The 26,414-nt window shown below is 54.9% G+C and overlaps 2 protein-coding genes across 13 annotated transcripts in view; both read right to left on the minus strand.

The window, feature by feature from the left end:
- The window catches only part of SEPTIN9 (septin 9), a 213,131-nt gene that overhangs the window by 35,795 nt on the left and 150,922 nt on the right, over positions 1 to 26,414 (minus strand). Inside the window, exons 1-2 of one of the 12 annotated variants that reach the window (XM_008011598.3) lie at positions 13,588 to 13,823; positions 10,390 to 10,496 (exon numbers count right to left, since the gene is read on the minus strand). The exons of 7 other annotated variants lie outside the window; for them this stretch is intronic. The gene's annotated coding sequence lies outside the window, so the exon portion shown is untranslated. Of the gene's footprint in view, positions 1 to 10,026; positions 10,360 to 10,389; positions 10,497 to 12,848; positions 12,946 to 13,587; positions 13,824 to 26,414 lie in introns of those variants that run through there. 4 more of the 12 variants (XM_008011594.3, XM_008011604.3, XM_008011605.3 and 1 more) reach the window with 4 other exon arrangements.
- Positions 18,622 to 19,887, minus strand: LOC103242975 (uncharacterized). The gene is given in 3 exon segments (XM_008011590.3): positions 18,622 to 18,827; positions 18,830 to 19,334; positions 19,337 to 19,887. Coding segments are annotated over 3 exon segments (759 nt in total). The 5' UTR covers positions 19,385 to 19,887.

Below are 26,414 nucleotides of genomic sequence, written 5' to 3' on the forward strand. Positions count from 1 at the left end.
GAGGCTGAAGCAAATCTGACTGATGTTCTATGTGAAAATTAAATATAAAAACCGGACAGGTGCGGTAGCTCATGCCTGTAATCCCTGCACTTTGGGAAGCCGACATGGGTGGATCACTTGAGGTCAGGAGTTTGAGACCAGCCTCGTTAACCTGGTGAAACACCGTCTCTACTAAACATACAAAAAATTAGCCAGGTGTGGTGGCAGGCACCTTGTAATCCCAGCTAAACTCGGGAGGCTGAGATGAGAATCAGTTGAACCCGGGAGGCAGAGGCTGCAGTAAGCTGAGATCGTGCCACTGCCCTCCAGCCTGGGCAACAGAGAAATATTCCATCTCAAAAAACAAAAAAATTAAAAAGAAAAAAATTTTTAATTGTTCCTGCAGTTATTTCTAAGCAAAACAACAGGATCATCTGAGTCATCTATTCTGGAAAAATCGGATTCATCAAATGAATCTTCAGCCAACAACTGATGAAGAACAATGTTAATATCACTCGTAGGAATGCTGTGATCTCTAGGATTTGACATTTTCAGCGACCGAGAATTACTATTTTTTTTTTTTGACTGAATCTTGCTCTGTCGTCAGGCTGGAATGCAATGGCGCAATCTTGGCTCACTGCAACCTCTGCCTCCCGGGTTCAAACAATTCTCCTGCGTCAGCCTCCCAAACAGCTGGGATTACAGGCACCTGCCACCACGCCCGGCTAATTTTTATATTTTTAGTAGAGACGGGATTTCACCATGTTGGCCAGGCTGGTGTCCAACTCCTGGCCTCAAGTGATCAGCCTGCCTCAGCCTTCCCAAGTGCTAGGATTACAGGCATGAGCCACCACACCTGGCTGAGAATTACCTTTTTTTTTTTAATGGAAATACCACTACTAAAAATGGAATATGCTATAAACAGAATGATGTCTTCTGTTTCCGAAGTTAATATACTAGAGTGATATGAAAATAATAATAAAAGCAAGCTACTTCCCGGCAAAGTTATCTCGGGGTGAATGCTGCAGCCACAAGCACTGCTGGTGAGTGTTCTCGGGGCAAACGGGAAAAGGGTGCAATCAGGAGCCCGGGGAAAGCAGATTGCGTGCTCCGATGGGGGTGGGCCTCACCTGATCAGTTGAAGGGTTTGGAAGGCACACTCCAAGATACAGTGCCTCGGCACAGTGAATATTTTCAGCTGTAGGAATTTAAGAAATGGCAGGTCCAAGAAGGACTCGCTGGCTGCCCCTTCTCTGAAGTAGATCATAAGCCCCTCATGTAAGAGGTGCCCTCCCTACACCCAGGGGAAACGAACAGCCTCATCTCCAGAGATGGAGGATCTGAGAGGAGCCCCGGTACACAGGCCTTGCCGAGACCTCCCCCCGCCGGGCTCACTGGTCAGCTCATCTTTTGTTGCTCTGTCACAGGTTCCCACGACTTTCCACTCTTCATCAAACCCAGCATAAAAGCGTTCAGGCCTAGGCCAGGCACAGCGGTTCACGCCTGTCATCCCAGCACTTTGGAAGGCCGAGGTGGCCGGATCACTTGAGGTCAGGAGTTGAAGAACAGCCTGGCCAACATGGTAAAACCCCATCCCTACTAAAAATACAAAAATTAGCCGGGTGTGGTGGCACATGCCTGTAGTCGCAGCTACTCAGGAGGCTGAGGCATGAGAATGGCTTGAACCCAGGAGACAGAGGTGGCAGTGAGCAGAGATCATGCCACTACACTCCAGCCTGGGCAACAGAAAAGCAAAATAAACAAACAAACAAAAAGAAAAACTGCTCAAAACAAGCAAAAAACAAATAAAACAAACAAGCAAAACAAATGAAAACTGCTCAGGCCTAGGCCGGGCACGGTGGCTCACGCCTGTAATCCCAGCACTTTGGGAGGCCAAGGCAGGAGGATTGCTTGAGCCCAGGAGTTTGAGACCAGCCCGGACAACATAGTGGGACCCTGTCTCTACAAAAAATAAAAAATTAGCCAGGCAGGGTGGCGCATGCCTGTAGTCCTTGCTACTTGGGAGTCTGAGCTGGGACTTAAGAGTGGGTTCAGAACAGCTCCTGGGGCAGGCAGCTGGGTCCTAGCTTGAGCCCAGGAAGTCAAGGCTGCAGTGAGCTGTGATCGGGCCACTGCACTCCAGCCTGGACGGGCTACAGAGTGAGACTTTGTCTCAAAACAAAACAAAAACCGCTCAGGCTAACGGTTTCTCTGCGTCCTCATTTCCTTACGAAGGCTCTGTGTCAAGTAAAACTTACTTGAATTGTTACGCTTGTTTCCTGTTAATCTCTCTGGCAGTCTAATTTCCAGGGCCTAGCCAATGAATCCAAAACCGATAGAAGGAAAGGGTTTTGTTTTTCTCAGATTTTGTTCTGATCGGGCCTTTGTAATTTTGTGACAAAGACCTGAAGGTCTGAATAGGACACAAGGCCTGAGTGAGAGAGAATTCTTCCTGCTTAACTGCCTTCAACCTGGAACATCAGTTTTTTCCTGCTTCAGACTCAAACTGACACACGGGCTCTTCCTGGGTCTCAGGACCAGAACGACGCCATTGGCTCTCCCGGGTCTTGGGCCTTCAGGTGGACACCGGAGCCACATCACGGGCTCTCCCGAGTCTCCAGCCTGCTGATTTACTCTGCGAATCTTGGCACTTGCCAACTTCCAAAATGAGGTGAGTCAACTCTTCACAAGAATAAATCTCTTTATCTGTGCACACGTACGCACCTTCTATTGGTTCTGTTTCTCTGGATGACCCTAATACAACCACTTTGTGAATACAGCAAAACCATCAAACTGTAGGCTTTAAAAAGGTCAAGGTCATAGTATGCGAATTCTCTCTCCATAAAGCTACCACTTAAAAAGCAACACGAGGCCAGCGAGCCCTGTGCACTCCTCTGCAAGCAAGAGCGGGGACAGCATTGTCCTTGCCCTCGGATGTCCCCAGCCTCCAGCCCAAGTCTGGGAACATCTTTCATGTGCCCCCTCCTTCAATTCTGTAGTCCAAGGGTCGGGGCGGTCCTCAGCCTGGTACTTTCTCTGCACCTCCTCACCCTCTCCTCACACCAGCCAATGGACACAGAGGTCTCCTCACGGATTTTTATTTTTAGTATTTATTTATTTTTATTTTTTTGAGACAGAGTCTCACTCTGTCGCCCAGGCTGGAGTGCAGTGGCATGATCTCGGCTCACTGCAACCTCCGCCTCCTGGATTCGAGCGATTCTCCTGCCTCAGCCTCCCGAGTAACTGGTATTACAGTCATGTGAAACCACACCTGGCTAATTTTTTGTATTTTTACTAGAGGTAGGGTTTCTCCATGTTGGCCAGGCTGGTCTCGAACTCCTGACTTCAGGTGACCCGCCCGCCTCGGCCTCCCAAAGTGCTGGGATTACAGGCGTGAGCCACCGCGCCCAGTCTCCCCATGGATTTTTAAAAGGGCCCTGGGTGACACAGACTGGAATCTGCTAAGTCACTAAATGACCCTTTTAAATAAAGAAGGAAGTCATAAACCTCCACTTAAAAGGAGTGGGGGATGGCAACAGAAACACAGCCAGTCAGAAACCGGAAAGGTCTCACTCAACTCGTCCCCAAGGTCTCTGGGTAGAAGGGACAAGAAGGGAAAACCTGCCTCCTAAGACACCCCACTCAGCACCCCACCCCCCAGATGCAAGACGCAGCTGTGCATAGCAGCGGCAGTGAGGACCCTGGCCGGGCAGGCCCCCGCCACCCCGGCAGAGGGCTCCAGGGGCTAGGGCTGCTCAACACGACCAAGAGGAAATGACCGCAGGAGCCCCCAGCTGCTGGGGGTGGCCCCCGTGGTTTCCTGGGCCATCTCTGCTTGGGGTGGCCCCCGCGGTTTCCTGGGCCATCTCTGGTGGACCCACTCCAAATCTGGAAGAGGCCCAAGCCCTCTCCCTCCCCATATCCCAAACCCCAACCACACCAGCCAGGAGCCTTGATAGACAAGAAAAAATCCAATTAAGCCTCACTGTGCTAGGTGACATGCTCCCCAGAGGGAGAGGGGCCCCTGGGTTGCTCAAGTTTAATGATAACTTCAGCAGTCGGGTCTCCAAGTTAATTAGCTCTTTCTTCCCCAGCAGTCCTCCGGGAGCCCCACGGTGAGCTGTGAGGAGCCAGTCCAGCACGGCACACACGAAGTAGGGGCCTTCCCTCACTCCCACTCCACAAACACCAGGGCCCCTCAGAGGACCAGTCTCCCATCCCTGAGTCATTTCTCCCCCACTGCCCTCTCAACAAGGAACAGAGAAGGAGCTTCTACTGCTTCTGTAGCTGTAGAAACTGAGGCATGCACAGACAGGTCATGTGTGATATGGTTTGGACACTGTCCCCTCCAAATCTCATGCTGAAATGTGATCCCTGATGTTGGAGGTAAGGCCTGCGGGGGCAGGGCTTGGGTCATGGGGGCGGATCCCTCATGGAAGGCTTGGTGCCCTCCCCATGGTCATCAGGTGTGGGAGATCTGATTGCTATAAAGAGTCTGGGAGGGCTGGGTGCGATGGATCACGCCTGTAATCCCAGCACTTTGGGAGGCCGAGGCGGGTGGATCACAAGGTCAGGAGTTTGGGTCCAGCCCGACCAACATGGTGAAACCCCGTCTCTAGTAAAAACACAAAAAAATTAGCTGGGCGTGGTGGTGTGTGCCTGTTATCCCAGCTGAGGTTGCAGTGAGCCGAGGATTGTGCCACTGCACTCCAGCCTGGGTGACAGAGCGAGACTCCACCTCAAAATTAAAAAAAAGTCTGGGAGTTCCCTCTCTCGCCATGTGACGGGCCAGCTCCCCCTTCACCTTCCACCATGAGGGAAAGCTTCCTGGGGCCTCCCCAGAAGCCGAGCAGATGCTGGCGCCACTTGCACAGCCTGCAGAACCGTGAGCCAAATAAACCCCCAGCCTCGGCTATTCCTTCACAGCAACTCGAAATGGATGAACGCGATGTGTCAGTTTCTCTTTTTGGACCCCACAGTGTGCCTGGCTGGGGCTGTGCTCTGGGGAAATGGCAACTGTGAGGTCCTCACAGACAGGGCCTGGGGTCTTAACCACAGCCACATCTCAGCGCCTTGATATTACTGAGTGGATGCCCAAAAAGCACTGCTGGGTGAATGCACGAGTGAATGATGAAGATGGAGGTGGCTGTTGGTGCCAGGGCAAGGCCCCAGGAGTCTGGGGAGGAGGGACCGGGCAGTTCAGGTCAACGGCTAACCCTGGGCAAGGCCAGGAGGCAGCCAGGACAGGAAAAGACAGCTGAGGGACTTTATGTGAGTAGCCTCACTCTTCCCAGGAGGGCAGGAAGCAGGACTCAGACCAAGGGGTGCCAGGTGGGAGCGGCACTCAGGTGGCCCGAGGAGCAGGTGCAGGCTTGGCAGGGCTGGTGGTACCATGTGTGGGGCCGATCCTGGCCCCATTCGCTGCCTCCACCTCCTGGACACATGGGCCCATGGCTCCCAAGGCCCTCCTCTGTCCCCATGCCCACCTCTCCAGGCTCCACTTCCGGACACCAAGCCGTTTTCTCACTCCCATCTCTCCCGTCGTCCCTATATCTGAGCTGACCTCCTCCCTGAGCTCTGGTGAAATTCTAGCGCCCAGAGGTGCATCTCACATTCCTGGGCCACAAAGCCTTTGCAGTCTCCACTTTCCCGGGACATTCCATCTTAGAGCTGGGTGCATACTTATCTCACCGGATCAGAAGCTTCAGGAAGGCCCGTCTTGCAGGCTCCTGCCCCCCACTTCCTGCCCGCCACTCAGCCAGCGGCTGCCATGTGGTTGGGCCTTGACAGCCACCACAGCTGGTAACACACACTTAGCACTTCTGTGTCCAGGTTCCGTGCTGAGCCCCTTCCGTTTCACCTCCATTTGTCTTCGTGATGGCCCCTGATGTGGTAACCATCATTATCCATTTTTCAGACAAAAGACTATGGCTCAGAGAGGAGGAAAGGCAGGTCCGAGGCCACGTGGTTCGTAACAGGCAAATGGACCTGGCAGTCTCTCTACCCACGAGTGGGGCTCCTCCCTGTCTACAGACCTCACTGAGGTTTTAGAGCCTGGAGCCAGTGAGTCTCCATTGAGCACAAGGATAGCGGTGCTGCCGGGGCTGGAACAGGGCAAGGGCCCCCCGAATCACAGTCCCGGCTGTGGACCACACCTCAGGACCCCGCCCTGGCTGGGAACCTTGCTCCAGCCCACCCGGGACCCCTTCCCACCCCAACTCCTGCACTGGGCTGTGCATAGGGGTCTGCTGAATGAGTGAGGGCAGGAGGGATGGTGAGCAGGGCAGAAAGCGACTCTGGTGGGTAGGCCTCTGCTGGAAGCTTGAAACATTCCTGGAGAGCAGGAAAATACCAGGGGAAGAGGTTACAACCCTCAGAAGGGCTCGCTGGGGACTGTCCTGCAGCTCTCTCATCGGGACAGGCAGAAAATCCAGCCCCCCTTCAGGGTGAGTCCAGGGAGCCTGTGGGGGTACCAGCTCTAGCTAGGGTGGTGCGTGGGTTTACCCAGGGCACGCTGCCGTGGAGGAAGGCCGTCTGGAGGACGAGACGTGGCCCGCAGTCAGCTTAAACCTCGTGTATTCTGTAAATAATTATTTATAATAAACAAACCTTACTCACCCTCTAAGAAGAGTAAAACACTACAGGAGGCACTTTCTCACCCACTACACACGTCACAGTGACTTCACTGCGTCACTGAGGGAGGGCCCAGGGTGCCCGGTTCAGAGTAAACCATGGCCAGGGGGATGGGCACACTGCCAAATCAGCCAGACCTCCACCCCTGAAAATGTGGGCTACGTTCTCTTCAACAGGTTACAAGGAAATTCAGTGTGAACCCCATGTTTCCACCGCTATTGGCTGTTCCAGAAGACTGGGAGGAGGGGTCTTGCCTTTTCCCCACTCTTGGTCACAGGGTTTGAGGCCACAACCTGGACTGGGACCCCACTCTCCTTCCTGGGGAAGAGGCTGAGTCAGCGGTGTCTGCCAAGGCCCAGTGCACAAACACGGAATTCACTTAACGTCCGCTTCAGCACCTCTGGGCCTCCCACACTGGCTTCCCCTATCTGACCCCTCCAGCAGGGAGAGTGATGGGGCATGGGGCACCTCTAAGGGAGACTGGGGGACTGGAGCAAGGTTCCCAGCTCAGGGTGAGGTCCCGAGGCATGGTTCATGCAGCGCTGCTTCTCACAGGAGGCCTGGGGCGTGACCAGGAGCTCGGAGACTCAGCAGAGGTCTGGGCATGGGACTCTTGGTACACAGCCAAGGCGAGGGCCGAGGCTGTATGGATGTGAGCAGGTGACCCTGTGCCACCAAGTACCATCTGTGCCAGGCCCTGTGCAGCAGTCCCCGTATCACTGAGCTTCAGGGAGGTGAGGCAACCATCCAAGGCACACAGCCCTGGGGGAAGGGCTGAACCCAGGTGTGTCTGATTCCAGAATTCAAGAGGACAAGCCGAGGAGTCTGAGTCCCCTGAGACCTCAGGGATGGTTTAGTGCCTCAGGATGGCCAGGCTGGCTCCTGCAGCTTTAGTCAGCCGTGCCCGCCTTCAGTCATCTGGGGGCCCAGCACCGGTCACTGAGACCTGGTACTGGTCATGGGTGCCCATCCCTGGTGGTGGGGACCTGGTACTGCCTGTGAGGACCATCCCTGGTGGTGGGGACCTGGTGCTGGTCACTGAGATCTGGTATTGGCCATGGGGACCTGTCCTTGGCTATGGGAACCCAGCACTGGTCCCTGAGACCTAGTACTGGCCATGGGGCCCATCCCAGGCTGTGGGTACCCAGTGCTGGTCCCTGAGATCTGGTACTGGCCATGGGGGCCCATCCCTGGCTGCAGGGACCCAGTATTGTCTGTGGGGTCTGTCCCTGGCTTCGGGGAGTCAGTACTGCCTCTGGGGCCTATCCCTGGCTGTGGGGACCTGGTGCTGGAGGATCCTGACAGCAAAACCACAGAAGCGACGGGTAACAGTAGTCCATTAGCAGAGCGTGTGGCCTGCCCTGGCCGCGGCACCTTCCTCCACTCTGTGCCCTTTCACCACAAAGCCTGGTGCAGGTAATGAAGCCAAGAGGCGGAGAATCTGCAGGAGGATGCACACTCCTGCTCCTCGAGCGGCGCCCCTGTGCCCTGGGTGGCTGAGAACCCCTGCTCCTCCTCCAGGCCTCTCCGTGCCAGGTCTGCACTGTTCTGCCCAACCTCGGTTCCCACCCGCCCAGCCCCCCAGCTACAGACAGCAGCGATTCTCCCTCCCACTCAATGGGGCCACTGTCCAGCCCATCATTAGTCTTCAGGGCCAGCAGATGACACCCGCCATGGGCAGCGCTTCCTCAGGCCCCAGCACACAAGGCACAAAAGACACCACCCTGCCCCAAGACCCTCCTAGTCACGTGGCACATGGGAAGTGGGGCTGGGAATCTTCCAGGGCAGTCCCCTGCCCTGGGGGAGAGCGCGTTCAAATCCCCGAGGAAATGCCACTCTTTGGCCCTTTTTCTGAAAAATCCTCCAAGGAGACCTTGTGCGGAGAGCGCAGGGAGAATGGAGATTCTTGTGAGACTCTCGGGCTAGCCTCACAGAAACCACAAAATATTTGGATAAAAGTTGAAAATCTGCAGTCACACAATGCTGACCATTCATTCAAACACTTGTTGAGCAAGCACCTATGACGTCCGGGAACTCAGGACGTGGATCGATAAGACACAATCCTCATGTCAGTTCTAGTGAGAGAGAGAGAGATGGTACCATCAACCCCACCCACTGGGGACCCCCTTGGAGGCAGCGTGCAGGTTCAGGGCCGAATCTGCCCAGTGGACGTGCCACCCACGTCCGTGTATCTCCTGGTCCTGTGGTGGCCCCTGGAACAAAGGCTGAGATAAGAGACAAGGATCTGGGGGAGGGAGGACGTCCATGCACATTTCACTGGGGACACTAGCAAGGATGACTGTTCAGTGACCGTTCAGATGACCGAGTCACCTGATGCTTAGAGCCTGGCCCCCACAGAGCAGGGCGGGGGTGGCAGGCCCTGCCAGGGGCACAGGCCTGAGAAGGGAGTGCTGCCCACCAGGCTCGATGGGACAGAGAGCGAAGGGCCTCCTTCCCGAAGGCCATGCAGAGGCCGGGGGTCAATGTCAGCAACTCCATCAACATCAGTCCCCTGACGTGGACCCAGAGTTGGGGTTCCAAGAGCAGCCTTGGGCGCTCAGGAGCTGGGATCTCACAGAGGGTGTCCCCCACCCCTAGCTTCGGGCTAGTGACAGATCTGGAGTGCTTCTGCCCATGATCCAACTACTGAACCCAAATGAATGCATTGAGAAATCGAATTTAGTGTTATTTATAGGGAGAAGGGAAGAAAAGAAAGAAAGAAAGAAAGAAAATCGCATTTAGCCTGGCTGGCCAGGGGGAGGGCAGATAGGCTATCACCTTTGCCACTTTTCAGGCCCTTTGCACTGACTCCCCCACCCCCAGCAAAACCAAGGCCCAGCCCCTCCCCACGAAACCAGCCAAAACCAGCCCCGGAGTCAGCTGGGATGAAGCAACTTTTGCAGGCAGATCATTAACTCTACTGTGATGGTTCAAGCAGGGAACCCAGATCAGGCCACGTCAGCTCAGACACCTGCAGAAGGCCTGGGCCTCTGGGTGTTAAGCTCTCTCTTCCTGCACCCCCTCCGAGCCCGGTGGGCAGTGTGCGATTCCCAGGGTTGATGAAAGAGAGGAGGAAGAGGCTGAGCTGCGGCGAGTTTGAACAGCCAGCCCTGGGAGGGGCTGAGGTGGGGAAGGTTCCCACTGCTGCTCTACAGGCCCTGGAGCAAGGCTCCCGTGATTCCGCCGCCAGCTGGGCAGGCACAGGCCTGGGTGCTGAGTGTGCCAGGATCTCCGCCGCTTCCTGGGTGGGGGCGAGAGGGACCCTCGTGGGCCTGTAATTAGATCTGCGCCTTCCCAGCCAATTCCTCATCAAACAAACTCACACGTACAGCGGACCGGGCATGGCCGCCACCCTCGGGAACCCCCTGGGAAAGCTTCCCAAGGCTCTGCTGAGCTCCGGGAACAGGTCCCTACCTGTCCGGGAACCGGGCTGGCACTCAACAAACAAATCAAAGCTCGGCGCTGGAAGGCAGAACTCTGGGACTAGAGTCCCAGCCAAGGGCCACAGTCCCTTCCAAGTCCCTCAGGAAGCCTCTTCCCCAAAGAGTGGCTGTGGGAAGCTGGGAGCCCCCAGGGTCTTCCCAAAGCCCAAGTGGTTATCAATGCCCTATGTTAAGGTGAGGGCTGCAGAGAGGGGCCGGCGGGGAGGAGCCCCCACAGCTCACCCCGGCCACTGACCCTACTCTCAAGCATTGAAATAAAGCCCTCTTCCCACACCCTCGGCCAGGGAGAGAGGGCGGAAGCCCTAAACATCCGGGGTGTATGGGAAAGGCTTACATGTACAGAAGAACCAGATAACGGAAGCTGCTGGCGGTGGTGACAGGCTTCTTAAAGGGACCTTGAGACCTTTGACACCAGAAGGGAAGCCGCACACTGCACCAGGCCTGGAGACAGAGAGAAGGGGCTCCTAAGGACAGGGTGGTCCCCTCCTGTGGAAGTGCCTCGCATTGTCTGATAACAGCAGCTCAGACCAGCCATGGCACAACAGGAAGTTGGGAGAATATGGTGGCCCAGGAGGCTGGCCAGGGCTGGGGAGTGGTCAACCCGGAGACTCTGGTTGCCCAAGTGGGTCTAGGGCTTCCGGGGTGAAAGCCCAGAACCTTGTGGAGCACAGTGGACCCAGTGTTCGGAGGACAGATCCCAGGCCCAGATAAGGCCTTTTTTTTGAGATGGAGTTTCACTCTTGTTGCCCAGGCTGGAGTGCAGTAGCACAATCTCAGCTCACTGCCATCTCCACCTCCCAGGTTCAAGTGATTCTCCTGCCTCAGCCTCCTGAGTAGCTGTGATTACAGGCACGTGCCACCATGCCCGGATTAGCCAGTATTTTCAGAAGACACACGGTTTCACTATGTTGTACAGGCTGGTCTCGAACTCTTGACCTCAGGTGATCTGCCTGCCTTGGCCTCCTGAAGTGTTGGGATTATAGGCATGAGCCACTGCGCCTGGCTGACAAGGCCATTTTTGACATGGAATGCTGGTCTGACCACAGTGTTCGATGGCTTCCGCCTGCAACTATGCCCCCGCCTTCCATTAAAACAGGGCTCTCAGAGCAGAAGTCGCATCTTCTCATCCCAGAATGCCCCACGTCACCCGCTATGTGCACACAGTGGGTCCTCCCCACCGCAGCTGAATCGGCCTTATCACAATGACAGCCTACAGGGGCGGGGGCTGGTGGGAACATACACAAAGCGGCCGATGCAATAGTTTCTCAGACACCCCGACACAGAAATGACCAGAGGACAGGAGGGGCAAGCCGGGGGTCCGCAGCAACTCAGGTCTCCAGAGACAGGTGTTAAAAAAGGCGAGCCATACCACAGGCCTTCCTTGGCCACATCTCAGCCTAAAAGAGACCCAAGGAGAAGCAAGAATCCCACCTTTCCAACGAGGACTCGTATGCTAGATGCTAAGCAAACACCTTCTTACTTTTCCTGCAAAGGAGCTCCTGGGGCTGCCAGGGGAGTTGGCCAAAGAGAATGACATTCACAGAAACACACAAGGCCCCATTAGTTCCAAGGCAAGGTGGCAATGAATGGAGGAGGAAAACCCACACCATTATTAGGGAATGGGGCCTTTTTCTGCTTCCTCCTCTTCTAACAGGTTTTCTCATGTGGGATCCAAACCAAATTCCAACTCGGTCCTGATCCAGCAGGTGCTGTCCCCACAGCCCAGAACAGACCTGCCAGAAAGCTACTGCTCAACCTCCTTCCGGGTGGCACATTTTTCTCTGGGAATTACAAACTTTTCTTAGATGAGCAGAGAGCTGTTCCCCAAACCTCTGACCAAAACACAGCAGATTTCATGTCAAAAACCAAAGAGCGAGGGGCCAGGGATGAAGTGCAGCAGGCTGGAGGCTGAGTCAGTCCCCAGAGTCACTGGGAAGGCGTTTCAGGAGCAGATGGCATTGCCTGCAAAGCTCCTGGCCCCTCCCTGCTTTGATGCCAGGGACCACCCTCTGTTGGCTGCATGACTTTAGTCTCTGGGGTTCTCCCAGCATGAAAAGCCCCTCTGAAAGCAGGTCCGTTAGGGAGTTCCCTCAGCCCCTGCTCACTGTCATGACTCTGCATGGCGACACCCCACATGCCATTGTAGAGAAGCAAAGCACACGCAGACCAGCCCCGCCAGCAGCACCCTCCCTCCCCGCTCCTCCCAGGAACACCCTGCACATCTCCAACACATCCAGGAATCCAGAGCTGGGCTGTAGCAGCAGTTCCCCGGATCCCAGTGCCGGCGCTGCAGGGAGCTTGGGTTACTGCATTTCGAGGGCTGAGACTCTCTCCAGCCTCCAGCCAGCCGGTCTTCAGGAGCCCAAAGGGGTGATAACTTGAGTGGAGTGATTTTAGAGAAAGTGGTGGCCAATTCGAATTTCTTCCTGGCCCTCCTGGAAGCCAGGGAAACCCCTTGCGAAAAGGAAACATGTTCCAAGAAGCTCCCGGCAGGAGGAGACTCAGCCACTCAGCTTAGTTGGCCAAATATTTACAAAGAGATAGCTGTGACCACACAAAGCCCTATTCTTCTATTTTGAGGCTGAAAATCTGGTCCCCGCGTGGAGACCGAGCTCCCCGCCACCCCTCTCCTGGGGACCCCACTCGGTCCTGCCGGCCTCGGGTTGGGGCCCAGGGACAGCGTGGCTCCCGGCCCCGCCACCATGGCCATCGGGGCCCGCCTCACGGCCGCGCCACCTGAGAGCCCCCGAGCCAGTGGTGCAAGGCTGGGAAGAACAAAGGAGCAGGACTCACCCCAGCAGCGGAACGTCGGGCTGCGCTGGACGCGCCGAGAGCCGCGGCCCGCCCACCGGGTCACATGGCTCAGAGCCGAGCAGAGGATCAAAGGGGCTTTGTGGCCGCGGAACAAGGAGCCTCCCAGAGCGTGGGGCAGAGGTAGGGAGGGACCTCGACTGCCTGGGAAGGGAGGCTCGGTGGGGAATTGCTCCAAGGGGGCAGGGCGAGGGGAGCAGGAGGAGGGGGCAGGCAGAGATAGGGGAGCCCAGCGGCAGGCCCGGTGCAGCAGCAACTTGGAGGCACGGGAGGGACGCCAACGAGCTGCCACTCGCTAAAGGAAAGTGACAGGGTCCCTGGGAAGAGCGAGGGGGAGCTGCTAGGAAGAGAGGGGAAGAGGCTCCTAGGGACCTCCAGCCACACTGTCCCTGCCCTTGTCCCTGAGTTTGCCAAAGGCAGTGCCCATGAGGAGCCCCCTCCTCCCAACCAGGTCCTGAACCTGACCTGGACGCCCTCTCACCCTGTGCTCTGCCCAATGCCCCTGCTTCCCTGGTGCTCCACCCCCAACCTGCTCAGACATCCCCACAGCTGGGCTCTCAGGGGGCATGGCCAGCCATCCCAGAAAGCCATTCAGACCTGCAGGCAGGGTTGGAACAGAGCCACCTGGGTTTGTCCCCTCTACCCCAGGTGCTTGCTGGCTGGGACCACAGAAGGGAGAAGGAGCAGGAGAGGAGGGGCAGGGGATGGGGGCGCAGCTCACCCTGAGCTCTTCTTCCGAGAGCCTCTGGATTCAGATCCGATCCAGCTCCTGCCTCTCCAGCCTCTCCAGCCCCTGGGGGACCTGGCCAGTGAGTCAGTCTCTTCCTCTCCCCCTCCCTGCAGGCCTGGGATGTGCTGGGACCCAGAGGGGCACAAGCAAGGGGGTCCCCAGAGGAGGGAGCTGACACTATAGGGGCTGGGCCTGGACGCTGGGATCTGCCAGACCCATCTCAGTGCCACGACCTCTGAACCCAAGTGAGTCACTCCCAGCAGGGGCGTGGCCACTCCCACACTAGGAGCGAGCGCCTGGGAGTGGGCTGGTTCCGAGGGCTTGCTGGGGGCTGGGAGGGTTTCGCTTAAGTGGAAAGAAGCCTTTGGTGACACCTTCTGAGGGCTAGGAGCTGAATTCTGGAGGCTACGCTCCCTCAGGCAGGACCTCATGGTCACTGGGTTCCACACACTTTCACCTTCCCACACCCCCACCTGTGGCTGGGGGTGACTGAAGCCCCGGGGCACCCGCCACACAGGCCAGCCACGTCCAGCAGCTCCCCAGCCAGCAGTCACTGCATCTAACCCATCACTTCCCACTCCTCACGGCCAACTTTCCCCCTGAGGCCTCCTGGTCCCACGGCCCTCCCCACCTCACAGTGAATGGGAGCTGCTGCCACTGGTCTCCGGGCGCCAGGCCAGAGCTGGGGGAGTGTCTGGGAGGGGACTGCCTGCCCGGAGTCCCTGTTCCCATCTGAATGGGAGGGAGGCTGGTGGCAGATCAGAGACGTGGGTTCTGAGTCAAACAATGAAATCCAAGGCCCCGGGCCCGTCACTCATCATCTGTGGAATTTGACCTTCCCCATCCATACAATGGGTACCACCAACACCAGTCGCCAAAATTACAGCAAGACACACGTGTCTAGGCCAGGAAGTGTGGCCACTCAGAAAATGCGGCTCCTCTTCCTCCAAGAAGCTGATTTCCCCAGCAGTGGGAGTGAGAAGAGCCTGTCTTTTCCACTGCCCGCAGCCCGTCCCACGGCACCCTCGTCACTGGCCCCTAAAGGGCAGCTCCAGAAACCACTGACAAAGGATGCTGGAAGGAACTCCTTTCTGGCCAGGTGTCAGGGTCAACAGCAAGCCTCGGGGATGCAGCTTCCGCCATGCCCCTACCCCGTCAGCCTCCTCCCTCCCCGTGCGCAGAACCTTTCTTCCTTGGCCTTCCTCTCCGAACCTCCTCTTTGCCTCTGGCCTCAATCTATCCCCCAGCTTTCTGGCCCCTCCAGGCTTTTCCCAGGGCCCATGACCCTGCTCTCCTCCAAGCCCAGCCTTCTCCCCTCCTCTGCCTCTGGATTCCCAACCTGGGTGGCCAGCAGCCGCGGTGCTTTGCTGAGGTGGCCGCCCCTCTGGCAGTGGTTCCTCTTGCTGTCACCAAATGAAGGTCTCCAGAGCACAGAGAGGGCATCTCCGGCCTGGGGCTGCATCCCCCACACAGAGCCTCTGTCCTTCAGGAATTCTCAAAGTTCTCCACCACTCAGCACACACTCGGCACTCAGGCAGAGTAGCCCCAAAGCCTTCCCGGCTGCCCCTCAGTTCAACCCTCCAGCAGAAATGGCACACGGGCCACAGACGCAACCTGACGTTTTCCAGCAGCCACAATAACAAATGTAAGAACGAGCCAGGCACAGTGGCTCACGCCTGTAAATGCCAGCACTTTGGGAAGCTGAGGCGGGCGGATCACCTGAGGTCAGGAATTTGAGAGCAGCTTGGCCAACATGGCGAAACCCTGTCTCTACCGAAAATACAAAAATTAGCCGGGCGTGGTGGCGGCCACCTGTAATCCCAGCTACTCGGGAGGCTGAGGCAGGAGAATCGTTCGAACCCGGGAGGCGAAGGTTTCAGTGAGCCGAGATCGTGCCACTGCACTCCAGCCTGGGCAACAGTGTGAAACCCCGTATTTAAAAAAAAAAAAAAAATTCATTTAAAAAATGTAAGAGCAGGTGATACTAATTTTATCATTCACTTAACAGAGTCCAAAATATTATCAATTCAACATATAATCAATGTAAAAATGACAGATATTTGACATTCTTTTCTATCCCCCTTCCTAGGACTCTGAAACCCAGAGTGCATTTCACACACACGGCACCTCTCCATTTGGAGTCGCCACATTTCAAGTGTTCAAAGGCCCCGTGCAGCCAGCGGCTATCATGCTGGACAGTGCAGCTCGGATCATCTCTTTTTTTTTTTCTTTTTGGTGGTGGGGCAGGTACAGAGTCTTGCTCTGTTGCCCAGGCTGGAAAGCAATGGTGTGATCTTGGCTCCCTGCAACCTCCGTCTCCCGAGTTCAAGCAATTCTCCTGCCTCAGCCTAAGTAGCTGGGACAACAGGCGCACACCACCATGTCTGGCTGCTTTTTGTATTTTTAGTAGAAATGGGGTTTCGCCATGTTGGCCAGGCTGGTCTCCAGCTGCTGACTTCAACTGATCTGCCTGCCTTGGCCTCCTGAAGTGCTGGGATTACAGGCGTGAGCCACCACACCCATCCTCGGAGAGTCTCAATTGGATCTTAGGATAATACCAGGTCATCAGAGAGCTGTTGATTTGGACCATATTATGATTTGAGCCTCCCAGATCATTCTCAGCACCATGTCTACAAGCCACGTTCAGAGGACGATAGGACACAGCTTGGTGAAACACACAGCAGCATCTTCCATAAGACACTGGTGAGGCCACAGATCCCGCCATCGGGGTCACCCGCCTGGGAACATTTCGCTGTCAGAAAATGCAGAGCTTCTCCTAAGAAATGAATGTGGTTGGGTGTGTTGGCTCACACCTGTAATCCCAGCACTTTGGGAGGCCGAGGCAGGTGGATCGCCTGAGGTCAGGAGTTCAAGACCAGCCTGACCAAAATGGTGAAACCCCATCTCTACTAAAAATACAAAAATTAGCCAGGCATGGTGGTGCGCCGCGCCTGTAGTCCCAGCCACTCAGGAGGTTGAGGAAGGAGAATCGCTTGAACCCGGGAGGAGGAGGTTGCTGTGAGATGAGATTGCGCCACTATACTCCAGCCTGGGCGAAAGAGCGAGACTTCGTCTCAAAAAACAAACAAACAAAAAAAGAAATGAAAGTTCTAGGCACATGCTAAGTATCTCTTAGACTATTCCAAAGATATAAATTACTGTGACTGCCGACTCTTCCCTTTCCCTGGGTGTGCCTGTCCTGCTTCCCTAGCTCATAGGCGCTCAGGCCGGGACATACCCAACTCAAAGGCAGCCTGCCACAGGCCCTGGGGCCTGGCTGGCTTTAAAGGGAGAGTGAGGCCATTGGAATTTTCCCAGGAGTGAGTCTGAAGCTTGGAGTGTTTTTTGGTGGAGGGTCCTGAAGCTGGGAGGCAATGCAGACATGGGGGCTAAGACACTATTTGGGGCCATTTGCAAAGAGGGATACTCAGGCAGTGACCCCAAGGAAGGAGCAAGGGGAGGAGAGGGCAGCACATCCACACCCCTTCAACTCCTGCCCTTCCGGAGGCCTAGGCATTCCACACACCAGCCTGCCCGCATGGACATCCTTCCAATAAGCAACTCATCGTGCTCATGTTTATTTATTTAAAGTCACACAGAATTGCACTTATTAAAAATGAATGTATAGAGACAGAAAGCATTCTGGTGGCCGCCAAGGGCTGGGGAGGGCAGATGGGGAGTGAGTCCTTCAGAGATACACGGTTTTCTTTTGGGGTGACCAAGAAGTTCTGGCACTAGATCATGGTGATGGCTGCACAACACCATGTATGGACTCAGTGTTACTAATGGCAAATTTTATGTTCTGTGTATTTTAGCACAATAAAAAAATACACATTTAAAACAACAGAATTCAACATGTCCTTTTTTTCCCCCTTGAACAAGTTTGTTTTCTTGCTTTATATCTTAAAAATCAAAAGGGCCCTGAGATACACCACAAGCCCCCAGGGTAGGCTGAATAACTCTCCCTCCCCAAACTGTGTTACCTTATGCGGCAACAGGGACTCTGTAGATGTAACTGAAGATGTTGAGATGAAGAGATTACCCAGGTGGGCCCCAAATCACAAGCGTCCTTTAAGAGGGAGGCAGGCCAGGTGCGATGGCTCATGGCTGCAATCCCAGCACTTTGGGAGGCTGAGACAGGCAGATCACCTGAGGTCAGGAGTTCGAGACCAGCCTGGCCAACATGGCAAAACCCTGTCTCTACTAAAAATACAAAAATTAGCCAGGTGTAGTTGCACACGCCTGTAATCCCAGCTACTTGGCAACCTGAGGCAGGAGAATCGCTTGAACCTGGGAGGTGGAGGCTGCAGTGAGCCAAGATCATGCCACTGCACTCCAGCCTGGGTGACAGAGTGAGACTCCATCTGGAAAAAAAAAAAAAAAAAAGAGGGAGGCAGAGGGAGATCTCACTCCAGAGAAGGAGGAGGCTGTATGAGGATGGAGGCAGAGGCTGGAGGGATGCAGCCGCAAGCCAAGGAACTCCAGTAGCGCCTCCCGCCCAAAGCTGGAAGAGGCAGGAATGAATTCTGCCAGCACCTTGACTTTAGTCTGGTGAGACTGATCTCCGGCTTCTGACCCTTAACACTGTAAAGGAAGAAGTTTCTGTTGCTTTAAGCCACTGAGTTTGTGCGAAGCAGTTACAGTGGCAACAGGAAGCGAATGTAGCCCTCAGTCCATTCCTCCGCCCACAGCAACACAGGCGCTTCCTCGTGCAGATGAAGAAACACACACTGAGAGCTGAGCTGAACTCTGCCAGGCAGCCAGTGAGTGGGACAGGACCCCTTCCCGCCCCCACTCAGGGGTCTGTGTTGAATTTTCGCAGGCTGCTGCTCTTGAGATAGTGAGCTTCCCACATCCACAGAGACTCATCTCAAAGCTGATAAAGTGCCCCCTTCGAGGGGCATCAGAAAGAAGGCCCCAAGGTGTCCTTGCCACATGTCCACCTGTCTGTGGGCAATGCCCACAGTCCTTCCTGGTGACCCACCCAACAGAAGGGTCACGGGGGAGGGAGCAGCACTGGCCAGCCTATCCCGTAGCAAGGTCCCACTCTGGAAGCCACAGGGGACAGTTGGGACTCCACCTCCAACTGAGCCAACTGGGAGAAGAGCCCAGAACAGCCTTGGAGGCTGACACCTGCCAGGAAGTGCAGTGATACCCACGTGCTGCTGAAGCACGCAGCAACACAGCAGCAACGAGGAGGGGATGTGGTTTCTCAGCTTCCTCCCCACCCCCCAGCACACACATGTGCATACAGATACACACACACACACACGCATGCACACATGCACCGGCCCCCAGTTCCCAGGTCCTGCACTCTGCCCCTGCCAAGCTCCTCAGCTACCACCAAGCCAGGTTGTGAGCACAGAGCTCAGCCTTCCTGCCAACTCTTTTCCAATCCATCCTGGGCAACACCCCAGTGGGATGCAGCAGATGCTTCCCATCAAATGCCAAGAACAATATCCCTCCCTCTCTATGAGCCGGTGGCCGCGCTTCTTCACGGTGGTGCAGGGGGGCGGGCTGGGGAGCAGGAGGGTTGTTCTGATGGCTGGTATGCACCTGCAGCCGTGACGCCCCAAGGCAGCCCACATTCCTACCCACAGACCAACCTCCAAAAGGGGCTGGGAGCACCCACAGCCCCTGCCGCTCTTGGGTGGACAGACTAGGGGAACCCTGAGTAGCCCGAGTGAAGGCCATCCCCAGGCAGGCATGGTGGGACAGAGGGGCCTCTGCACAGTTTCTCTGTGAGGCAGCGCAGCTGCTGGGCTGTTTTGGCACATTCGGGTGACATGTTCCTTTTTCTTCTGGTTTCTTCTCACTTGGCCAGGGAGAACGTTCAGGATGTCCCAATCTCAAAAACAAGCAAACCCTCTTCCTTTGACCTACCTAACTCCTCAAAACTGTGAACTTTCTCCCGGTCTGAAGAGCCCAACCTCTCAAAGTGGGTCTACACTGCAGCTTCTAGCTTCCTACCGCCCACTCACTTCTTAACCCGCGCCATCTGGTGTCCGCCCATCTCACTATTAACGGAGTTCTTGAAAAAATCCTCATGGCCAGTATCCAGCCCCGCCCCATCTGACCTCCAGGGCAGTGCTTGACATGCAGGAGCCGGTTCTTCTCCCCTCCGTATTCCCTAGTCCTGGGGTCTGGATGGCTCCTGGGGTCCCCTCGCCCCCCAACTTAGTCTCCTGGGGTGACCACACCTCCATTCCAGCTTCCCAGCTCAGCTGCCTCTCCACATCTTGCCTCAGGTCTACCCCTTGGAACACTGCCCGTTTTCGAAGACTCAAGCTCCCACTCCCCGCACCCCCCTCCCCAACCCCCAGGCCTCTCACCAAAGTCCTACTGGCTGTTTCTTCCCGGTGTCTCAAATCAGTCCCTTCCTGCCCAGACCCACAAGGTTAGTTTCCACCCTATGACTGCTCCCCTGGACCACTGGGATCGTCCCTCACCAATGCCCACCTCCCATCTCGCTACCTCCCACCAAGGCAGGGCTCTGCTGGATGACCCTTCCCACTTCATCACTCCTTTTCCCAAACAGCTTCCCAGGTTCCTCTGTTAGTCGAAATTCTTCCCTTGCATTCGAGGACCCCTGCAATCTGACCAACTCACTTTCAAGCCTGAATTCCCCCTCCTGTCTAAGGAGCCTACACTCTTCAGCCAGGCCGTACTGTCTCGCAAAACCCACCTAAACCCCCCCCCCCCGGTAAACGTCACCACCTCCAGGAAGCCCTCCTGACATCCTCCATCATATGTGACCCCCACCCCCAGAGTCAGACCCTGACTTGGAGACCCTGACTCTAATTCACCTTTGCCTCTTTTGAGTCTCCTGTGCGGTAGGCCTCAGTCTATGTTTATGGGTCTCTGCAACAGGAGGGACCATTTCCTCCTTTCTAAGAAGTGTTCGCCCTACCTCCTGTCAAGCTGCAACTTCCACTAGCAGGTACCTACAACATGCCTTTTTTCTTTTTTTCTTTTTTTTTTTGAGACGGAGTCTGGCTCTGTTGCCCAGGCTGGAGTGCGGTGGCACGATCTAGGCTCACTGCAACCTCCACCTCCCGGGTTTTAAGTGATTCTCCTGCCTTAGCCTCCCCCGTAGCTGAGATTACAAGCATGCGCCATCATGCCCAGTTAATTTTTTTTTGTATTTTTAGCAGAGACAGGGTTTCACCATGTTGGCCAGGCTGGTCTCAAACTCCTGGCTTGAAGCGATCCGCTGACCTCAGCCTCTCAAAGTGCTGGGATTACAGGCGGGAGTCACCACACCCGGCCCAATGTGCCTTTTTGTATCCTTCTTGAAAAGCTATCATTATACCAACAGTGTGTCTTATAAATTGATCATAACTTAAAATGTGACTTATTATTAAAAGTGTGACCTTACTTTTAAATAATAGCTTTGGTTGTGGTCTGCAGCCAGCTCTATTATTCCCATTGATGACCACTTTGTAGATTAGATATGGCCCCAGGCACACGTCCAATCCAACCACTCTGCCCCTCCAACCTCCTTTCCCCTTGAGCTCACATCAGGTGTGTCCTAGAGCTGCAAACTCACGGCTGATACAAAACCAGGATCCTCAACACCCAATACAAAGCAACTGGGCCCTGCACTGGTTCCAACAGCAACCATAAACTACGTCTGCCTCCTGCACCAGGCACATCGCGCCTGGCCCATAATATGTGCTTTTTCCCCTATTAAGATGGTATATGGGCCCAAATCTGCTCCCTGGGAGCAACGGACTCTTCCCTGGGAGATGTGAGTAGTTTCCACACCACACCTAAGCAGATATTGTCACAAGACTTCACATCTCGCATCTTAGCTCCTAAGGGCCTATTTATCTTTCCAAAAACTCATTTGTTTTGCCATAATATGTGCCTTTTTTTTTTTTTTTTTTTTTTTTTGAGACAGAGTCTCACTCTGTTGCCCAGGCTGGAGTGCAGTGGTGCGATCTTGGCTCACTGCAACCTCCGCCTCACAGGTTCAAGTGATTCTCCTGCCTCAGCCTCCCAAGTAGCTGGGATTACAGGTGTGCGCCACCACGCCTGGGTAATTTTTGTATTTTTAGTAGAGACGGGGTTTCACCATGTTGGCCAGGCTGGTCTGGAATTCCTGACCTCAGGTGATCCGACCACCTCGGCCTCCCAAAGTGCTGGGATTACAGGTGTGAGCCATCACGCCCAGCCCATAATACGTGCTTTTGCCCCTTCCTTTTCCCCTATTAAGATGGTATACGTGCCCAAAGTTAAAAAAAAACAACAAAATCGGGCCACTGCACTCCAGCCTGGGCGACAGAACGAGACTCTGTCTCAAGAAAAAAAAAAAAAAAACAACTAGTTGGCCAGGCACGGTGGCTCACGCCTGTAATCCCAGCACTTTGGGAGGCTGAGGTGGGCAGATCACGAGGTCAGGAGTTCGAGACCAGCCTGGCCAACACAGTGAAACCCCGTCTCTACTAAAAATACAAAAAATTAGCCAGGCATGGTGGCAGGCACCTGTAGTCCCAGCTACTTGGGAGGCTGAGGCAGGGGAATCGCTTGAACCCGGGAGGCGGAGGTTGCAGTGAGCCAAGACCGCGCCACTGCACTCCAGCCCAGGCAACAGCGCGAGACTCCGGCTCAAAAAAAAAAAAAAAAAAAAAAAAAAAAAGGCCTAGTCAGGTGCACTAGTGGGAAGAGGGGAAAGAGTGGAACAAAGAGTCTAATCTGTAACTGAACAATCAGCGGAGATAACTCACCACCTTCGGACCAGCCACGGCCCCACCTTCTACCTGCTCTTTTGAGTCACATTTTTCAGTGAACTCCCATACGTATGTGATTAAATCTGTCTTTTCTATCGTTAATTTATCTTCAGTGAGTTTAATTCGCAGGCCCCCAAACACTGAACCTAAGAAGGCAGAGGAAATGCATTTCTTCCCACCTACAAAAATACTCCCCCTCTTCACCGCAGTGTCGCCTTTCCCACCCACAGCCAGCAATTTGGACCCCGTTTCTCAAAGTCTATGAAAGCAGGACAGCCTGCCTGCAGGATGTTCCCATCACAAAAGGAGGGTCAGGTCTTGTGGAGGAAAGAAACGGGAGTGGCAAATGTTCACATCTTGGGCTAGACAGAGGCACCAGGTGTTCACCGCCCTGGGTAGTAAACATTTTTAAAAACAGAAAGAAAAATCTTCAGCTTCACTGGGGCATAAAGAGTCATGACCTTTTCTGCGGCGAAATGGCTGGGTGGCTGGGGAGACAAGTGGTAGCCATCCTGAACCTCAGTTTAGTTGCCTGTAAATGGAGGGCAATGAAACCACCTGCTGTTTGGGTGCTTGAGAGGCTGTTGCTCAAACTTCCTGCCCTCCCTTATTGGGTTTTGGGGAAGATCATATGAGCTAGCAACATAAAAGCACTTTGAAAACCACACGAAGTGTCTAAGCATGGGGGTGCTGGCTGACTCCAGTCCTGTTTTCACCACCTGGCAGAAAATCCCCCAGAGGGCCTTGTTTTTTCCTCGGGGGCAGGGGCCTCATTGTCAGACCTGATGGCGTTGGTGGCTGCTCAGGCTATCCGGCAAGAGACTGCTACCAGCCCCAGACCCACTCCAAGTTCAGGAGGGAAGCAGGCCGGGGTGGGGGGTTCTGAAACCCTTCATGTTTTTGGCAGAGACACTAGGGCAGGCAAAAGCGTCGCTCATGGCAAACTGAGAAGCTTGTCTGAATTGGGCCCAAACCAGCCCAGCCCAGAACGGAGTCCAGCTCCATTCTCTCCTCCCAGAACCAGAAGCTCAGGACACCAGAGGCTGAGAGGAGGCTGGAATAGCACCTCCATCTGTTTGTTCAGAGCCAGGGACCCTAAGCCACCTTCTCCCCTAGCTCACTCCACAAACCCTTTGTGCCAAACTCTCCCCGTCCAGGAGCTACAGGCCCTATTTGGGAGCCATCCAGGGTCTCGAGGTCTCCACCACCCAGCTGTCCACCTCATCGGGCCAGGCCTGCAGGCGTGGAGATCAGCAGGATGGGGTTCAAATCTGGCTGCACCCTGATGAGCTGAGTGACTCTGGGCCCGTTTCTTAACCTCTAGGGGGCAATGCTCTCATCTGCAAAAAGGGGAAAGGGCTCACCAAGGAGAGTGGCAAGTAAAGGAGATGGCACCTGTGCAGACGGCACCGTGCGGGCACCCAGCGGATGATCACGCGTCGCCTTCCTGTCTCTTCTCCCTGCTTCTGCGGGAGCGTCGGTGGCAGGGAGCCGAGAGGAAGGGAGCAGCTGTCCGCTTGGGATGCGGGCTGCTCTGAGTTGGAAGTGAAAAAGGAATAAGCAGCAGCTGCTCACTGACGAGCTTCATGTATCTGTGCCTTAAAACCCTAAAGGTGCATCTGGAAGATTTCCCGGGCAAGTTCTCTTTTATAGGTATATGAAGGCCAGGTGCAGTGGCTCACTACTATAATCCCAGCACTCTGGGAGGCGAAGGCAGGTGGATCACCTGAAGTCGGGAGTTCGAGACCAGCCTGGCTAACTTGGTGAAACCCTGTCTCTACTCAAAATACAAAAATTCGCCGGGCGTGGTGGCGGGTGCCTATAATCTCAGCTACTTAGGATGCTGAGGCAGGAGAATCGCTTGAACCTGGGAGATGGAGGTTACAGTGAGCCAAGCTCGTGCTACTGCACTCCAGCCTAGGTGACAGAGCAAGGCTCCATTTCAAAAAAATAAAAATAGGCCGGGCGCGGTGGCTCAAGCCTGTAATCCCAGCACTTTGGGAGGCCGAGACGGGTGGATCACGAGGTCAGGAGATCGAGACCATCCTGGCTAACACAGTGAAACCCCATCTCTCCTAAAAAATACAAAAAAAAAAAAAAAAAAATGAGCCGGGTGAGGTGGCGGGCACCTGTAATCCCAGTTACTCGGGAGGCTGAGGCAGGAGAATGGCGTAAACCCGGGAGGCGGCGCTTGCAGTGAGCTGAGATCCGGCCACTGCACTCCAGCCCAGGCGACAGAGCGAGACTCCGTCTCAAAAAATAAAATAAAATAAAATAAAATAAAATAAAATAAAAATAAAAATAAAAATAAAAATAAAAATAAAAAAATTTTTAAAAAGGTATATGAAAAAAGTGAAATGCCATGAGTGTTTTGTCGCAATATGCCAGTTACAAATGGGAACTGGAGGACTTCCCAAGTCATCTCCTCCTTCATTCCTTCCCTCCCTGCATATGTACTAAGAGTCCCCTGGGTGCTAGCGGCATCAAGGACCTGGGTGCCTCACAGACCCTGCCTGCTCAGATCTTAAACCCAAGGAGGAGACATAAAAGTTAAAATAGGGTGGTAAGTGGAACAAATGGGGACCAGATGGGGCAATTTGGCAGCACTTGGCAAGGCCCTTATTAAGGGCTCCCCAAAGAGGCCCAGCTTCCAGGGGAAGGAGGCGCCCCGGGCAGCGGGCCAGCAGAGGCGAAGGCCCGGAGTGGGGCTCTCAGGGAAGCCGTTCAGGATGCCAAGAGGAGGGGGGCAACTCACGAGCCTGGTGATGGGGACAGTCATAAAGTGCCATGAAGCACCATCCACGCTGCCCACCAGCCTCCAGGACAGCAAGATCACAGCAGTTAAAGGTGTGGGGATCTGCTCACCTGATCCCCACTCAGCTCAGAAAACGACTGTTTCAGGGTCACAGGCAAAAGCCCAAGTCCTGCAAGCTGCTGGCCACAGGGTGCGGCCGGGGAAAGGTGCGGACGCCCACCAGCCAAGGTCGCTAGGAGCCCTGGGCTGCCGGAGACGCCTGCAGGACACCGGGAGGGCAGGCCAGACTAGAGGGACTTCTACCTCTTCTCTCAGGCCCCAGCCCTCAGGCCAGAGTGTCCTCAGGTCCCTGGGGCCCCCAGGGCTGCAGGCAGACAGGGAGAGGCCTGTGCCGTGGCGGGTCACCTGGTTCCTGCAGGAAGTGGCCAGAGGCCCCAGCACTTGGGTACAGTAGCTACTCTTCCAGCCCCTGTCAATGATGCTGTTGCTCAGGGTCCACTCTCTCCAACTCTCGTCCCCAACCAGGGAGGAAAGCACTTTGGAGCAGGAGCTGGGCTATCTGGTTTGATATTCCAGCATGACTCTGCACGACCCTAGACCAGTCACTTAACTTCCCGGGGCCTCCATTTCCTCACTTGCAAATCAGGCAGACAAACCCCCAAAGTCTCCCTCAGCTACAGAACTCTAAGTGTTAAAAAAAAAAAAAAAAATCCACAAAAAGGAAACATGTGTCCAGCCCACACCCTCGCCTTCATTTGTCAAAAGGGGAAATGGTTTTACTACGGGGTTTTCTTCCCCCAAACAGACATGGGAGACCTTTCCTATGATTGCAGAGCTGGAGCAGTCCAGAGAGGAGCCCAGAATCTTCCAGAGTTTGAGATCCACAGGGGAATTTCTCCTAATTCTTCTGGGATAGGAGCACTGCTGCCTAATGGCATTCAATTCCCATCACTGCTGTAGCAAATGACCACACACTTGTGATGTCAAACAACACACATCTGTCCCACCCTCCATCTCACTAGGATCCAGGGAAGGTGTCCACAGGGCTGGGCACCCTCCCGAGGCTCAGGGGGACTACGTTTTCCTGCATTTTCTCCCCGCCCACATTTGTGGCCTCCTTCCTCCTTCCAAGCCTCTCCTGCTGCACCACTCGGACGGTCTATTGCGCTTTTAAACACTCTTGTGATGACAGCGGGCCCGTGTGGATTATCCAGGATCATCTTCCTATTTTAAGACCAGCTGATTAGCAACCTTACCTGGCCCCGCCATGTCACCTAACATAGTCCCAGGTGCTGGGGATTAGGAGGTGCACACCTCTGGGAGTCATTATC

This window comes from Chlorocebus sabaeus, chromosome 16 (assembly GCF_047675955.1).
Source record: "Chlorocebus sabaeus isolate Y175 chromosome 16, mChlSab1.0.hap1, whole genome shotgun sequence".
Taxonomy (NCBI): Eukaryota; Metazoa; Chordata; class Mammalia; order Primates; family Cercopithecidae; genus Chlorocebus; species Chlorocebus sabaeus.